Below are 18544 nucleotides of genomic sequence, written 5' to 3'. Positions count from 1 at the left end.
GTCTCATTCTCTTGAACCCTCCTTTCCCGTCCTTCTCTCATCCATTCAACCATCCTTACCATCCCCTGTTCTCTTCCCTTCAAGGTTGTATCCGGTGGGTCCTAATCACTCGGCCCACATTTAACTGAGATGATGCCCCCACTCTGAGTCTGCCAGCCGCCAACACCATGCTGGATCAACCTGATTACCATCCTTTCCCCCCTTCCTCTTCATCCCCAACTTTCTTTAAATTAATTAATCTTCAACATTTATGGTTGTGGCGTTTGCTCGTGAATAGAATAGCAGCGTAGATCAGGTAAAACGAGTGAGTAAATAATAACAGAATTTTTATTTTTGGGTAAACTGTCTCTTTAAGAGCAACCTCTGCCCTCATCATTTCAGCCTATATGTTAATCAGGGCAGTTTTCTGTGCAAGTTTCATTATAGAGATAACATAAAATGCGTGGTATTTGAATGAAGCTAACCGTTAGTGCTAATGACCAGCAGGATTAATTAGCGCGAGTAGGATGGGCAGCTCGGAGAGCAGTCTTTCCCTCATTAATCCACTCGCAGGTGTTCTTCTGCCACTCTCTCCCCCTCCGTCTGCACATGGAGAAGATCGACGAGAAGCAAACTCACACCAATTCAATCTTATTAGTCCTCTGCAGAAATCACATCCCTATAAGAACCTCCAGTAGAGGACAGCTGTAGATAAGAGGAGCACGAGACTCTGAAACACAAAGAAATGAGGAAATTGTGCAAACTTTTTGTGAAGGTCTTATCTTCTGTGCTGAGAGAACAATGAAAAATGTTTCTGAGAGACTTTCTTAGTTTTTTTTTTCAGTACATTTTCCTCAAGCTCCAAGTTAAATCAGCATAATGCACTATTTTTGTCATTATTTATAATGTCACTAAAATTTGAGGCTCAACCCAAATTTTAAATTAGGTTGACATATGCTAATGTCAGTTTTGCTTATGCATGAGATGATCAAGGCCAGATTTTTTCATAGACTATACCTGCACACACACATACACACACACTTAATAATAATAATCAAATAAAATAAATAAATGCAAATGATACAAAATAATAATAAAAAAAAAACCGAACATTTACATAATTAATTTACATTTATGCTAACATTTACATGTAAATATACAGTTACAGCAAAACACTCATGGCAATTCTTAACCATTTTACTTTTTGCTGAATTGGTGGCTAATTTATATGAATTTGTATGATCTCATGCGTACATTTTCATACCAACTGCTTATGCTCCACTGATTGTTAGGGGTAAGGTGTACATTTTTTTTCTCTCAAAATTGTATGTTTCCATACAAATCACATCATACAAATATATATATATATATATATATATATATATATATACACACACATATATACATACTTTTCTGATGAGATCAGGTTGGTTAAAGACCATCCGATACACTCTAAAAAATGCTGGGTTAAAAACAACCCAAGTGGGGTTAAATATGGACAAACCCAGTGGTTGGGTTAAATGTTTGACCCAACCTTCTGGGTAGTTTTTATTTAACTCAACTATTGTTTAAAAATGACTATATGGCTGGCTTAAAATGAGCCCAAAATATGTTGGAAATTAAAAATCAGACACATAACTACTAGAGGCAACAATAATATCAAAAGGTGAACATTCATTAAAAAGCAATTTAATACATGTTTATTATTTAATTATTATTAATTAAACATATTAATAAATGTTAATTTCCAGCCTATTTTGGGTTCATTTTAAGTGATCAATAAAGTAAATTTTAAACATTAGTTGAGTTAAATAAATCTACCCAGCAGGTTGGGTTTAAGATTCAACCCAACAGCTGGGTCAGAACAACCCAATCGCTGGGTTTGTCCATTTTTAACCTAACTTGGGTTGTTTTTATTTTTTAGAGTGTAACATTAGATCAAACAAATCCGAACATTAAAGGGGACCTATTATGCAAAAATGTTTGAACACATGTAAATGTGTGTTGGTAGTGTGTGTACACAACCACCCTATAATGGTAAAAATCCACCAACTCCTTTTTGTAATCCCCATAAATCAAAAGCATTGTCTCAGAATAAACCAAATTCTGATGTCTCAGAATGACATCACATTGCACAGGCCTCACCCACGACTGCTAATGGACTATTAGCATAGACCCCGCCCTGAAGCAGCTGTACTCAGTACACAACATTTAACAGCAGCATTCAAGTAAGAAATGTATTCTTATTAAAGCTACTAAAGTTATTTAACTCCCTCGGGTCGGCGGTCACACCAGCGATACCACCTCGGTTTTTTTCTTACCACTGTCAAAGACACTCAAAATACTCCATCAATGTTGCACATACAATTAAGAGTTATACACCATTTTAATCTGTGGAATATCTTCTTTTATTTGTGTACACTCAGAGTAACAACAAAATTTTTTGTAAAATAAAGAAAACTAACATGATGCGTGATCTCTCGTCTCCCTCTGAACGAAGTCCAATTCTGATAGTTCTCAGAAAATGAACTGTAACTTAGTGAATACTAATCACAAAAAAATTAGACTCATGTCTAAAGAAACGTTGAAATGTCAAGTTTTAAATTGTGTAAGTCAAATCGAAAACAAAAATTCTGTTTATGTAATCTGTATGAAAAGAGACATGTCAGACGCCCGTGATACAGCTCATTATCCGCTAATGCGGCCACGCCCACGGAACGAGCGCTATTCAGAGGCAAATTCTGAGGCAATACATGTATACATCGTCTCAATCGTGTATTTATTGTCTTGAAAAGTGTTTATCTGGATGTTGAAGCCATGGTTAGCGACCTCTGGAAGCCTTTGTTAGTTCCTGGAATATCCTGTTCTTCTTTAGATTAATTTGTGGACTAAATGTGCACAGAGCGCCCTCCGGCTGCAAGTATGAATTGAAAACACTGTATCCAGTGCTCATAGTGATGACAATAAATATTAAATAAATATTACTCCCCTGTATAGAAAATTTACATAAACATGCTTTTTTTTTGCATGCTTTTAAGCTAAAAGGCTATATGAAATGCCATAGAGGTAACATAATTGTTCAGACACTTTGCATCACAGAAATACATTATATTTTAAAGAATATAATAGAATACCATTATTTTAAATTGTTATAATATTTCACAGTATTGCTGTTTTTTCTGTATGTTTGATGTACACCATGATGAGCTTGAGATATAATCACAGAGCCTTCCAAACGAGGAAGTTTTTTTTCACAGCCTACCTGACTGAAAGGCCTCATTATTAAGCAGGTAATTAGAGGTTCTTTATGCGATTCTTTTGTCTTCTCAGGTGTAAATGACCCATTATTCATGATGATTCACGCCTCCACACATACTGTGTTTCTTGACAAAAAGTGACTTACAAAAACTAAATAACAATATATTGTCATAAATAATAACAATAAATATTGTCTATAACCTCCAATACCCAGAAGTCTTGTGAACACAGATTTAATATATTTATTTGGCTTTATTTCAGTGACTTAAGTCTTTTGTTTTTTTCAATAACCACGCATAAACGTTATTCCTTCAAAAATACAAACGTGTACATACATATTCCTCACATATTATGGTAGCCTAGTTTGTGCTGAATACAGTGTAATGACACTTTTTTTCATTAATATGTTTATGAACAACTGAAAAAAGCACAAATGTCAGGGCATGTCAAAACTTCTCCAGGGCCCCGAAAATCCTCAGACCCCAAGGGGTTAATTAAGAGCAGTGAATGATTTTCTTTTGTTTGATTCATTTTATCAGCATACTGAATAAATCAGTAGGTACTGTATATTACACTGTACATTACACGTCTTTACTTGCTCTTTTAGTTCACAGACATAACCGACTACATTTATGTGAACTTTGTGTTTTTGACATAACCTTGTGTTTATTTGACAGTTTAAGCGCAATAAATGGTGAAAGAAAAATTAGTTTAATGCACCGTCTGACATCCAGCTTTCTCTGTGTGTGCACTCAGAAAACCATATATCAGAAGTTTAAACTGATATGGCTTTAAAACGCATGTAGATAATAAACATTCATATTGATGAAGAACTGTAGTGTCACGTGAGAGTGTCTGCAATAGAGATAATAATCTAAACCAAACAGATGTTTTAGTTTTTGACAGATTATTCGAAGCACAAGCTGTGCAGGCTCCGCCCTCTTCTGAAAAGCGGGGTGCTGAGCAACAGCTCATTTGCATTTAAAGATACATGCATGAAAACAGCATGTTTTTTCTTCCAAACAAATATGGACATTTACAGTACATTTACAACATGGTATAATAATTGATCTATGGGGTATTTTGAGCTGAAACTTCACAGACAAATTCTGGGGACACCTGAGACTTATATTACATTTTGTATAAAGGGGCATAATAGGTCCCCTTTAATTAATCCCAACATTGTAAACTAAAGCCAGAAAAAGTTGATGTCAAAAAACAAGTAAGTCCATCATTGATTTTAAATACAGCAGAGGATCACTGATCTATGTCTACTGCAGATTTAGAGCTGTGCTTAGTAGGGGAGACTGGGGAGTGTTTTCACACTGAGTGAGTTGCAACACCATCAGTTTAGCCAATTAGAAATGAGCTACAGGGGCGAAATCACTGTCACACATGATGACCACCACCCACCTGAGGTGAGAGCAGCAGTTGCAAGGCTGTTTGTAATTTTAAGGTAAGAAAGTAAAATCTTACATTTCTTACATATTACATATATAACATCCACACAAATTTTCATGCATAAAATAATAATAACACTATTATTTTAAAAATAAAAGGCCACAATTTAATGGCAGATGGGGAAGATTGTTACCCTACTTTCCAATGTGTTTCTAACTGCACCCACAAAGATGGGACAGTATATGGATTTACTTCCAATTTTTGAATTAGTGATTTCCATGTTTTACCATTTTGATTAAAAAAATCATTATTAGTTAATTTAATTTATTCAACTGATTACCATTTTACAATTAACATACGCAGTTTAAACTGGTGTCCATGTTTTCTTTTAGTGTTACAACTTACCCTAGTAGACTAGAGTGATACTGAGTAGTATATTTGTACTTTAATTTGCATTTTATAGCAAAATTTGAAACATTGGGCAAAAAATTCAACACAAACAAAACAAAATCACTGCAGCATTACAGCTGCTCTAACTGGTGTTCTTTATTCAGTGCAACGTTTTCTTGAAGTTGAAAGAACACTGTGATGTGGGCCATTAACTAAGGCTTTAAGAGGGCCATTGAAAATGACCTGGCCTGATCTCCAAATGAAAGATAAATATGCTGCAGTGTGGACATCTGTCATGGGGATGTGGGAGGAGGCTGACAGACTCAGAGTACTAAATCATTTCCACTAAACTCTGGGTATGATTCACTTTGTGACCGCGGTTACACAACGTGTTTTTCATCACGAAAGGTGAAAGGTTTTTCTGTGTAGAATGCACTCTTATAAACATGAATCGTACAAGATGTAACCAAATGTAGTCACTGGGGAATGGTCTTTTTTTTGGTAATTTGGGTTTTTCATCTAGTGCAGCAGGAGGTCAGCTTGTTTCCAGCACACATTAAACGCTGTCTCCCATGAGATGCTCCTTGGATCCTAGTGTAGCAGGCCATGGACCACTGACATGGAAACTCAAATAGACAGGGATTAACTCTTTAAACTTCAACAGACTCCCCAACACATTATGTTCCTGATGAGAAACCAAACGAGGAAGGTTCGCATGAAAGACAGCTCGCATGAGGAATGTTACCATGAAAGCCAGATAGAAAATGAGAGAAAAGCATCACCCGACCAACATCACGGTGCTGTATTGTTCACTTATGTGGGAAGTAGTATTTTGGCATAAGAGTCTAAAGATTTATCTTATTTGAAATGTATTCATATTTATTTAATTTGCAATAAAACACTCCATTTTGTGTTCTTGCTTAATAATATCATATGCAGATGACTATTTCAGGTACAGTGTTTTAAAATAACATCATGTAAAGCACATTTCACAGTTCCATCACCAACTTCCAACTTTATTAGTATCAAACCACTGCTACAAAATTACATCAAACATGATGAAAATGAACTTGCATACGTGCTATACACAATGTAAGCTTTAAAGTAATTAAAGTATATGATTTTTTTTTTTCTTGACAAATATCAATATATATCAATGCCACTTAAAGCCATATATGTCATTCCAGTGATCTAGAGCCTAAAATATACAACTATATCCCTGGTGGCTAAAGTATCTCCATACACATGTAAGTAAAGATGACCATTTCAAATTTCTCATCACAGAAATTTCAGCTTCAAGAGTTGAGGAAATAAAAGTACAGCCATCCCAATATGGTTACAATGTCCATTTTACTTTGTCACCAAATTGAACAAAACAAAATAAAAGGTACCAAAATCAAATAAACATGTATATACAAAAGTAAACAAAGCTCACAAAATGTTTCTAAAAAGTGTAAATTTGGATCTTCTGGCGGTTGTCCTCAATCTGTGCTCAATTACTCAGTAGTAGACAGGTGGTTTCACTGGAGGACTTATTCCACTTCACGAAATAACTGCTTAAGAAATGAACGGTGCCAACACAAATAGCCCATGCCATTCAAAACAGCTAGCAACAAATTACCAGGCCAACCGACATCTAATGTGACATAACAGTGAATTCAAGAGAATTGTGTGTTTTTATAAAACCCTGGACTTGCGTTCTAAATTGATGCCTTGCTTCTTACGTAAATGCTTCTTCCGGTGAGACACAATCGCCGGTTTCAAACACAGCTTAGCGAAAGACAGCTCTGTTAAAACCTTAGCATTATCAAAACCACTGCATCAGTGCTTGGCTAACTTATTTTCCAGCTCAGTGAAAATAATGAGCGAGGGGGATGACAAACACTTGATGGTGAGGGGAAAAAAAAGCTTTAGAATTCACCCATTCTGGTTTTGGCAGCTACTTTATTATCCAGACAAATATTTTGCCAATGAATGTTTCTACAGGCTAAGTACAGTCATGGCGGCCGGTTCATTTGTCATCAGTTTCATATCATTTGAAGGTTTAACACAATAGCCACAAACCAAATGGGCTTCGGGAAGGATTATAGGTTTTTGTTCTTTACGGTGCTCCGTGAAGTCAATTAGAATACTGCAAAACTGCAATTACTGGCAAGCGTTTTGAAAAGGACAGAGGTTTATGTAGATTACTGTCAGCCCTGCCAGAGTGCTGCTGGGAGAGTGAGCGCTCACAGCTGGTTAATGCAGCACCCTCCAGCACTCCACAAAATCATCCTCCAGAAACTGACAAAGGCACAGGAAGAATTTTATTAACTGCCAGGTCAGAAGAATCACCTCCCCTGACCGCACACACAGCACTCTCAAACAGACTTTCAAAAGAGTCTGGCCAAGACAGAGATGGAGCTGACAGGTTTTTAATCATTGAAATACCGCCTACCACCCTCATTCTGTCTCGGCAGCAGCTCTGCACAAGATAGGAGATGAAGTATCTTAAATGTTTGGTTTTTTGGACTGTGCACGTGTGGTTACACATCCACCGAAGACCTTTCTATACTGATATGTGCTCATAGGATTCATATTTTTTTTTAAAAATCGAAATTTCTTCCTGATACCACATGGTGAGGGATCTAGGAAGGTGTTGGAACTCAAGGGATCTCCTCAGGCCTCAACATACCATGTTACTTGCAGTAATTTGAAGCCATTCGAAAATAGCATCTGTCTGTCGGGTTTTCATGACCACTGGCACCATGCGAGTTCTGAGTATCTGTCAACAACTAGTGCTTGCCTGACGTGAGCCATTTCGAAACTCATCATTGAATATTAATGCATGTCCAAGGAATGTGATTATCAAGTCATTACATGTTCAGAGTGAAAATTTGCAGCACATTTGCCTGTTATTTACAGACTCTTTTGAAAGTCTGTAACTTTCAGTAGAATTATGCATGCATGAACGCCTCTTGTCTGCTTTTTTTAGCCTTTTTATCTTGATATCCACTTACGCAGATTTAATGATGCTTTAATGAGCTCTTTGTTGATGTTTCATTCACAATTTTAATTAAAAGAGCATATGCTACTTCTACATCTTTACAGAACTCAAAATTGGTAATGTTTTTTTTTTTTTTAAATGCCCCTTTTATCAGCTATTAGTTTGGACTGAAACAATCAAATAGGAAGCCAGAAATAGTGCGCAACACTGATATTTGTCTGGTATGCTAGCTATGAATGGCAAATGCATGATGCTTAGACATGGCATTTGACATGGAATGGCAACAGATCATATCAATTAATACTTTTAAAGGCACATTTTATACAGTACTTGCTTCTAGAGTGGACTCAAAATGAATTTTACGTCGATATGAAATGCAGCGCATTTACTGTTCAAAGCTACTGATATTAATCTGCGAATATGGAGGTTTGTGGTTATGATAAGCAAGTGCAATGTTACTTTTTACATCACAACTGCAAGAGCCAGGCCTTGGTATTTTCACACAGCGATGAATATATAAACGTCCCCCGGTTTGATCTTTGAGGCTTTCAGGTCTATAATAAGCAAAGGAACATTAGGTGAAACCCATTTGATACTGTGTCTGATACCTCATAGTAAAGACTCATGTCAGAGTATATCTGTTGTAAGTGTACCTGTCCTTCACAATGTATTTTGTGCAAGAACTAATAGACAAAAAGAATGTAAACTTGTCACGCATTAACCTAAATATAGTCCATAGGAAAAAGGACCCAATATTGCGCACTGAGCAGAAACGATTCTGTGATGACTTTCACATGAAAAGAACATTTCATCATACAGTAGCTCAACAGACAGGCCTAGTGATGTTCAGTAGTGTGGAACACATTTCATTAAGTCAAAGCAGCCTCGAAAACTGGTTTTGTTCTCAAATTATCGATTTATGGTAAGTGGCCACCTTAACATACATATTAATTTGACATGCAGCACATTTATAATTTCTGCACATCTTAGTATACAACAAGTGTGTGGGAACTAGGGTAGAGGTTAAACTAAACCTAGACACTGGCTCTACCAATAAGATAAAATGAATTCTACTTTCTTCGAATATACACACACGTGACTCGTTTTCTATTATACCGTATGACTGGTTCACACCCTCTGAGTTAAAAGTAGATTATTTGATTACAAATGGTTCTTTTTTCCAACTTCTACTCATTTGACAAGAATCATCAACAGCTGTGGCATCTAAAATGAAAGACAACATTGTAAACTATGCCATACTGCATACGTATTTTGAAATAATATTCATTCACAAGTTTGGATCCACACTTGTAAGTTTCATATTGTCCCCACAAGGGAAGTGCATATTCTTTTTTTTTTTTCTGCTTCCCTATTCAAAACTATTTCACACTGACAGAAGCAAAGCAGGTAATATGTTAATACATTATAAAAATCCTGTTCAAATGAATCCAACCATAAAACAATCTATAAAATAAAATAAAATCCAATAATGAATGATCATCAGATAAGTACCATTATACACCGACCATAATTTCCTCATTTAATCAATGTGCACATCAAATATGACCCACTTTCTGCTGTCTTTCCTCCAATTTGGACTTTGGATTGACCCATTACATTATTTTGCAAGCTGCCAACTGCAGAATGTCTTTTATGCGCTATTGTTATTTGATATCTTATTTAATATAACATCAAATGCAACACTGAATATTTTCCTATTCATTTTTCATAGTCTAGCTCTCATTTTTAAGACCCCCAGGGTAGAAGGGGACAGCTTTGTTGACTAGCTGTATGAGTCTCATTTTAATTTCACAATTAGGGTCACAAATAATTACACAAGATGTAAATTTAAATTGTAAATTTATCTCATACTACATGCATATTTTAATTTTAAAGTGCAATCTAGGATTTTTAAAACAACTAAATCATGTATTTCTAGAATAACTAGAAAGGGTTATGATTTTACTCTGCATAATTCAGTTAAATGCAATTGGGGTCTATAGCCCAGAGGTCTAAACCATTGAGGTATGGCTGCAGTTTTGGTCCAGAAAATGAATAATCATATGTCATTGTCAGTGGAAAAACCATCCACATTAGTACATTAAACTAAAGCTGCTCTTCAATTGTTCACTTCGCCTTTGATATCAATTTCAATATCTCTCCCTTTGTGAAATCTTATACAGTGTTTCTTGGTTCACTGGATTTAAATGAGCTCACCAAAAACGGTATTATTTAAACACTTTGCCCGCTTTATGGGTATGTGAATGATGTACCAGCAGAGAGAGCAAGGTGGCACACTAGGGTGTCTTTTCTTTTTCAATAACAAAGACACTAATGTCACACACCTTCACTTTTCCAAAGCATGATTTCAGCTAATTTGAGAGCGTTTGAGGGGGACAATGTGTGCCGATTCACAAAGTGGGAAATCAAGAAACGAAAACAAGAAGAGAATAGAAAATAAGACAAAAGAAAGAAAACAAAAACCCTAAAACCGTATGTATTTACATGATGACAAACACCACAGAAGAAAATTACCATCCCAACATAAGCAATGCTGATTAAAATCCCTCGCTGCTTTCCAAACACACTGTACCAGATTGGATCCAGCCATCAGCAATGTCAAAGGATCTGTAAATGCTCAAAAGGGTTCTTTACAGTCATTGTGTATGGCCATCCTCAGGGCTAGTAAACGCTGACGAGAGAAGAGAGAGCCAGGATCAGGTACCGGCAGGCCAGCAGGACTTCAGCGCCTCCTGTACTTCCATACGGAGCGGTGTTGGGTGCTGTAAACAACAGAGCAGAGACACACGCTGATTAGCAGATTCTCTCTCTCTCCTGGCAGCAAGTCATAGTCTCAGTCAAGCAGTACCTCCTCCCTTTTCATATGAGCGGAGCTCACGCTGCCTGCCTTCATGCTCTCAAATCAAGACTCACGACGAGCTTGGATGCCCGAAGGAGCCCCTTCAATAAGACGCCTTGTTTTAAAACCACGCTGGGTACTTAAAAATAAGAGGGCTTAACAATTCATCTCAAAGATTTGATAGTATTACCTTTGAGAGAAGAGCACATCAAATCTGTTTTATCTATTATGAAAATATATTTGCATAAGATAGATTTTAAAATACATGCAAAAACTCACTGACATAACGCTTCTAGGTTGTTCTGGGTGGTTACTATGCAGTTGCTAAGGTGCGCAGAGTGGTTATTACACATTGCTGTGTCCTTTGCTAGGGTGTTCTAGGTAGTTGCCAGGGAACTGCTATGCAGATACTAAAGTGCACCTCGTGGTTACTGGCACATTGCAGTGTGGTTGCACGGGTGTTCTGGGATGTTGCCAAGGTGTTGCTAAGATGTGGTTATGAGCACATTGCTATGTCATTTGCTAGGGTGTTCTGGATGGTCGCTTGAGGATTACTATGCAGTTGCTGAGGTTCTTTGAATGATTTTTAACATGTTGCTACAGTATGTAGTTGCTAGGGTGTTTCTATGCAGTTGCTAAGGTGCCCCGAGTGGTTATTGACACATTGCTATGCAGTTAGTAGGGTGTTATGGGTGGTTACCATGGCGTTCTATACAGTTTGCTAAGATGCTCTGACTGGTTATTAGCACATTGCTATGTCATTTGCAAGGGTGTTCTGGATGGTCACCAAGGTACTTCTTAGCATGTTGCTATGCCATTGCAAGGGTGTTCTGGGTGGGTGCCAGGGAGTTGCTATGTAGCTGCTAAGATGCTCTGTTATTAGCACATTGCTGTGTCCTTTGTTAGGTGTTCTGGGAAGTTGCCAGTTCATTCCTATGCAGATGCTACAGTGCACCAAGTGCTTACCGGCAAGCTGCTATGTGGTTGCAAGTGTGTTCTGGGAGGTTGCCAAGGTGTTGCTAAGATGTTCTGAGTGGTTATACGCACATTGCCATGTCATTTGCTAGGGTGTTCTGAATAGTCACCAGAGCATTACTATGAGGTACTCTGAATGGTTTTTAACACGTTGCTACAGGATGTTGTTGCCAGGGTGTTGCTATGAAGTTGCTTAGGTGCTCCAAGTGGTTATTAGCACATTGCTATGTGGTTGCAAATGTGTTCTGGGAGGTTGCTGAGGTGTTGCTTAGATTTTCTGAATGGTTACTGGCGCATTGCTATGTCATTTGGGTGTTCTGGATGGTCACCAAGGGACTTTTAATGATTCATCCCCCGCTGAAATTGCGTTTCGGGGGGCACTGTAATACGATGGAAAGGGCACTTTACTATTAGCGATTAAAAAGGCAGGGGCTCAAGCCCCCTATGTAGCTATACAGCTGCTAAGGTGTTGTCCTTTGTATGTTGCTATGCGGTTACTCTATGGTCGATAGTCAAAAAAGAATTATTCATGTCCATAGCATGGTTCCAGGCAAAGTTTAATCTCCAAGTATGAGCAATAGTAATAGTGATGCTTGCCTTAGCAAACACCACTGATAAACCTGTGCTGACGTTAGGTATGCTCATATTTTCTCAGTCAACACAGATCTCAATGGCAGAAAGCCTTCAGGTCTGTCCCCGAAGCAAAACAACTCGAGTGTAGTACTCAGGAGAGGTGCTTCAGAACAGGTGTGAGAGTGTACAGGCATTCATCTTCATGAGAGTTTTTGTTTCACAGCTCTGTTAATGACAGACACTGGCCTACCTAAGGAGATTAGTACATCATACACACATATACACTCAGGAGATTATGTGCCCTGGCTGGAACTAGTGACTTTCTTTTACATCCAGGAATTTCTCCAATGCTTTTGTTGTGTGTTATTTGCGAATACGCATTATGACAGTATCTAATGGAGTCATTATGATATGGATTCATTTGTGGGAGCTGTTTTCCCGCATTCAAAACCACAATAAGACTGAATCACAGCATCAAATAGCACATCTGACAGTAATAAGTATGTTTGTGCATGGAAGGTTGATAAAATAATTGCTTTGTGACAAGTCCTCTCCCGAATTGCAAAAAATGGGAGCTCAAAGCTCAGATGAAAAGCCGCACATCCATTTTCGCTTCCATTCCAGCTTTTATGTCTTTAAATTACCAGTGTTGCTTAAAAATCTTTATACCAAAAAATTACAGCCATGTGCAATGGGAAGCCTAGCATATCAGAAATGGCTATATGAGATAGAAAATGATGCAAATTGTGATGATGTGCGTGAGATGCATGGTCAGGCCAGGGAGAAAACGAGGAGAGCAAACTGCCCTGTACACTGCGGCTTCATTCTGCCTCCATCCAAAGCACTGGATAATGACACAGTTTTTGCTAGGCAGAGAGAGTGGAGCCGGTAACCATGGAAACAGCTCACATCCTGCATTGGCCCCTTTGCCAGAGCCACAGAGTGTGCACGCTACCAATGGAACAGAATCATTTGGGCTATAGGCACCTGCTGCAGTATCTAACTATAAGCACCCTTTGTCAAAAAACAAACAACGCCATATGGCTTGTGAATGGTAAAAGGACGAAACGCTTTGTCCCTACAATATATTTCTTTCCACCACCCCATCGGACCAATAGTTACTGTAACGTCAGCGATGATTCAGGGTCATGCCAGAAACATCCTATCATCTGGCACTAGAAGCAATTAAGGAAAGCACCAATATTACCTGCCTGGCTGCATTGTGTGAGTTAGGGAGCTGTTTAATATCCCACTGCGTCTAAATCAGTCTGTTGTTGTGACGGTGCAGGTTGTTACTGCACTTGCCATTTTAATTAACTCAACCCCTCCCCATCCAGACAGTGGCTTCCTTGTGATAACTCTGCTTTAGGTCTAAAGTGTGTAAATACAGTGAGAAAAGGGGTTATTGCGGTAGCTTTTGCAGTAACATGGCGGTCCCACAGACATATGAGTGAAGTTAGTACAGGTATTAAGAATGCAATGACATTTCGCACCAAAAAACAAATTGGCGGATTAACCGACTAAAGACGGCATATCTTGAGATGCAAGAGCATCAATTTCCTCATTAATTTCGGATCAAGGAGTAATCAGTCATGCGCGTCTAAATCATAGTTATGCACTCTATCTAAAGCACATAAAACGCCTCGTATGATTATGAAGTGTACACGTATTATAATTCTGCATAATGATTGTAGAGGAACATCTTAAGACCACCGACAGAAGTTTCCACAAAGCCTTTATAAATGTCCTAGACTCCAATTAAAGCAAATGAGAGCTCTCCCCCTGTCCTCCATTGTGTATTTGTTTTGGTTGAATTAGTTAACATCTTAAGTTTTTTTAGGCATAATGTTGTTGGTGTGACACAGCGCAGAATAAAAAGAAGGGCTGGCACCCTATAATCAGCTGCTAGTTCGAGTTCCACCATTCCTTTTAACTGGCACAAGACCCATCGTTAAGCTGCTTAATGAATTTCATCCTTCCATTCAACACCCTCCCTCATTGTGCCGCTCTTATGCTAGGATAAAACAAGTTACAGTTATAATAAGACTATTTCCACAGTTTCCATTATTACTGTATTACTATAAAAATTGATATTTTTGGTTCTGGCTTCTGATTAGTCAATTCCTATATTTGAATTGAATTTGAGGTAGCAAACAGGAACTAGTAATGAAATTTTAAAGGTGCCCTAGAATCAGAATTTGAATTTACCTTGGCATAGTTGAATAACAAGAGTTCAGTACATGGAAAAGACATACAGTGAGTTTCAAACTCCATTGTTTCCTCCTTCTTATGTAAATTTCATTTGTTTAAAAGACTTCCGGAAAACACTTGGATCTCAACATAACACCGACTGTTACGTAACAGTCGGGATCATTAATATGTATGACCCCAATATTTGCATAATGCCAACCCATTCGACGCATTAGACAAGGAAAGGCAGTATTAAAGTCTGGATCTGTGCACAGACAAGGTAAGCAAGCAAGAACAACAGCGAAAAATGGCAGATGGAGCAATAATAACTGACATGATCCATGATATCATGATATTTTTAGTGATATTTGTAAATTGTCTTTCTAAATGTTTCATTACCATGTTGCTAATGTACTGTTAAATGTGGTTAAAGTTACCATCGTTTATTACTGTATTCACGGAGACAAGAGAGTCGTTGCTATTTTCATTTTTAAACACATGCAGTCTGGATAATTCATAAACACAACTTCATTCTTTATAAATCTCTCCAACAGTGTAGAATTAGCCGTTAGCCAGAGCATAGCCTCAAACTCACACAGAATCAAAAAGTAACCATCAAAATAAATACTTTACTCACATAATTCGAAGCATGCATACAGCATGCATGACGAACATCTTGTAAAGATCCATTTGAGGGTTATATTAGCTGTGTAAACTTTGTTTATGCAATGTATAGTCGAGAGCTCGTGGGGCAGAGGGAACGCATCTCTTAAAGGGGCCGTGCTGAAAAAATCAGTGCATAGTTAATGATGCCCCAAAATTAATTAAAACAAATCTATGGGGTATTTTGAGCTGAAACTTCAAAGACACATTCAGGGGACACCTAGGACTTATATTACATCTTGTAAAAAACAATCTAGGGCACCTTTAATAAAAAAATAAAAACAAAAGTACACAAATGTTCAAAAGTTTGGGGTCAGTACATTTTTTTTCTTAAAGAAATGATAACTTTAATTCAGCAAGAACACATTAAACTGAACAAAAATGACAGTAAAGACATTTGTAATTTTACAAAAATTTCTATTTTAAATACAGTAAATGTTCTTTTGATCTTCCTATTCATCAATGAATCCCAAATATATACATCTCAAAATTATTAAGCAGCACAACTGTTTTCAACATTAATACTAACACTAAATGTTTTTTGAGCATCAAACCAGCAGATTAGAATGATTTTTGAAAGATCATGTGACACTGAAGACTGGAGTAATGATGCTGAAAATTCAGCTTTATCACCAGACAAAAACATTAATAAAACTTACCGACCCTAAACTTTAGAACAGTAGTGCAGATAAATTGAAATTTAAACATTTTTTCCCAATCTTAATTGAATCCCAATAAGTCAAGAATTTAATAAGAATTAGAATTAATAAGAATCCCAATAAGTCAAATAGTCAAAAAGTTTTCAAGACAAACTTTGAATGTTGGATTGACAGCCTTGTTTTAAAGTTAACAGAAAAGTTTAAAAATACTTTATAAGGATTTATATGGACCAGGGTGGACCAAATGCCATTACGTTTAATTTTCTTTGAATTGTAATTTAGAAAATTCCACATCCTCTCATTCCAATTCAAATTCAATTTAACCTCCTGTGAAGCATGGCCAATTACATTCAAATTCAAACTCATGAACTGAAAGGAGGTAATTCTTAAATTCTGAATTTTGCACAATCCTGATGGGCCTTAGCATCATTAATGTTTATGTATTATTTAATAAAATAAACCATATTTGACAGACATAAAGTCAACAGTTTTGATTTGTACTGTTGTGAAAATTCAGAATCATCACTCCCTAAAACAGCACTGTAGTACAACACTGGCAAATGAAACAGCAGTTTACATGATTAAATGAAAGCAACCATCTCATTGGCGGTTATGTGAGGGTGGCCATATCTCCAGGTAATCTGCACAGACGACGGCTGGCTGCAGCCCTACTCCCTGGAGGCTAGTCTTCTCTGGCTTCGAGAGAAGGGTTCAATGTCCTTGACCATCAATCAGTGGCCTATTGTTCCCTCTACTGCCTCCAGAGAAAGCCTCTCCACGCAGGCCTAAGCTTCTGCCGAGTCCTTGGCAAACTGGCATAAATCCCACATCTCCAATCTTGGATTTGACAAATATTCCCTTTAAGTCCTCTTTCAGTGTTTCTGCTCTCCATATGATAAACTACCTAATTCCCTGCCTCATAATAGAACAAACATGAAAAACGCTTTGTTTTCCTCGGCTTGCTTTCGCACAAACATTGAGCCGGCATCATTATTGCATTGAGTGTACTTGGAGGTTAGAAAACTTTGCTTGGAATACTTTCCTTATTTAAAATCTGCAATGAAACAGCATCAGAAGGAAAGCTTTATATATTCATTAGGGCTGTCAATTTAATACATTCATTCAGCACAACTAAGCAAGACAGTATGATCCTAGTCTTGCTTTTTCAGGAAATATTTTATCACGTATGTCAATATGCTGTTATATAATCTGGTTAATTAATATGATTTATATTAATATCATGTACTAAAAAAACAATGATCGACTGACAGCCCTAATATTCATATACCTTGGTAATTATGTTGTACTGGAGTAAGTTAAAGAGTGCAATGCGCAAAAGTCATGGTGAAGTTCTTTCCTTATCCATGAAATCAGAATACTGCAATGAAACAGTATGAGAAAGAAATAAAGATTTCTTCTTTTATTCATTAGGGCTGTCAATTTAACACATTAATGTAGTATAATTAAGCAGCACAGAATGAGAATGGGGCTGTTCACACCGTTATTGAATTCGAAAACAGCTGGATGGAGTGCAAACAAAATGGAATAGAACACATGGGGTCTCGAGACGTGTATTCATATTGAATTAATTTTAACTTAACCAAAGACGTCAGTCTGAGCAACAAGACATGACATGATGGAAAAAGATGCCAATCTGACTCGTGTATATAGACCAACGATTGAAAAACAGGATGGACAGAACATGCAAATATGGATTGCTGTGGACTGTAGGCTGATGTTCAATGATAAGGAAATAAAACAAACAATATACAGTAATCACTTCTAAAGTAATGTTGAATTACATTAGTTTAGAGTTTTTTTCAGCAAACACTGATATATGTGTTTATTCCAATTACACTGTTATATAATTTGATGAATTCATCAGAATATCATGCAATTCAGTTGTTTAAAATTTTTAATCACTCTAATATTCATATATGTTGGTATTTACGAGGTACTACAAAGAATGCCATGTATTTAGTAGCATTTAGGGTGTACTCACTCACACTAGGCACGGTTGCCCTGGACCGAGCCCGAGTGCGATTGTCCCCCCTCCCCCGCTGGCCTGCACTCACACTGCGCTTAACGTTCCAGGCCGAAGCACGCTTACGTCATATATGATGCAACTTTTTGAATGGAATAAAACAGGAAGAAACGCACTTTCGATAAGATACTCCCTAATATATAGGCTATTTATAATTTATGGCGCGCAGCGATTTTCAATAGCACATATCAGAGGATTATTACAAAGGCAGCTGACGTTAATGGAGGAATTTGCAGCTTTACTCGCAAACTACAATTCTTGTTCATCAATAAGGTGAGGATCAAACCCGTCATAAACCCAAATACACTCAAATTAATTTACATGAATTGATAAGTGTACTATCAAAGTAGTAATAAATGATGATGACAGTAGTGCACACAAAAGTAGTAACTGTTCTGTGCTCTGGCACGGTTAGTGCTCACACAGAATGAGAACCGCACTCGAGGCCAACCGAACCGCGCTCTGGTCCACCTCTTCCAACTGGGCCAGGGTTGGCAAAACGAATCGCACCTGGGCATGGAATGGAGCGATCACACTTGTCAAACGAACCGGACTTTGGGGGTCAA

General features: G+C 37.4%; 1 protein-coding gene across 5 annotated transcripts in view; it reads right to left on the bottom strand.

Annotated features, from left to right (window-relative positions):
* Window positions 1–263: 263 nt before the first annotated feature.
* Window positions 264–18544, bottom strand: part of negr1 (neuronal growth regulator 1) — a 146599-nt gene continuing 128318 nt past the window's right edge. For 4 of the 5 annotated variants that reach the window (XM_067373710.1, XM_067373711.1, XM_067373712.1 and 1 more), the window contains one exon: window positions 5577–10797. In XM_067373710.1, the coding sequence (XP_067229811.1) occupies window positions 10758–10797 (40 nt within the window). In that variant the 3' untranslated portion in view covers window positions 5577–10757. Of the gene's footprint in view, window positions 710–5576; window positions 10798–18544 lie in introns of those variants that run through there. The other variant, XM_067373715.1, reaches the window with a different exon arrangement.

The sequence above is a fragment of the Chanodichthys erythropterus genome, chromosome 21, assembly GCF_024489055.1.
Source record: "Chanodichthys erythropterus isolate Z2021 chromosome 21, ASM2448905v1, whole genome shotgun sequence".
NCBI lineage: Eukaryota > Metazoa > Chordata > Actinopteri > Cypriniformes > Xenocyprididae > Chanodichthys > Chanodichthys erythropterus.
The sequence above is the reverse complement of the archived record's forward strand: the minus strand, read 5'-3'. Positions and strand labels throughout refer to the sequence as shown.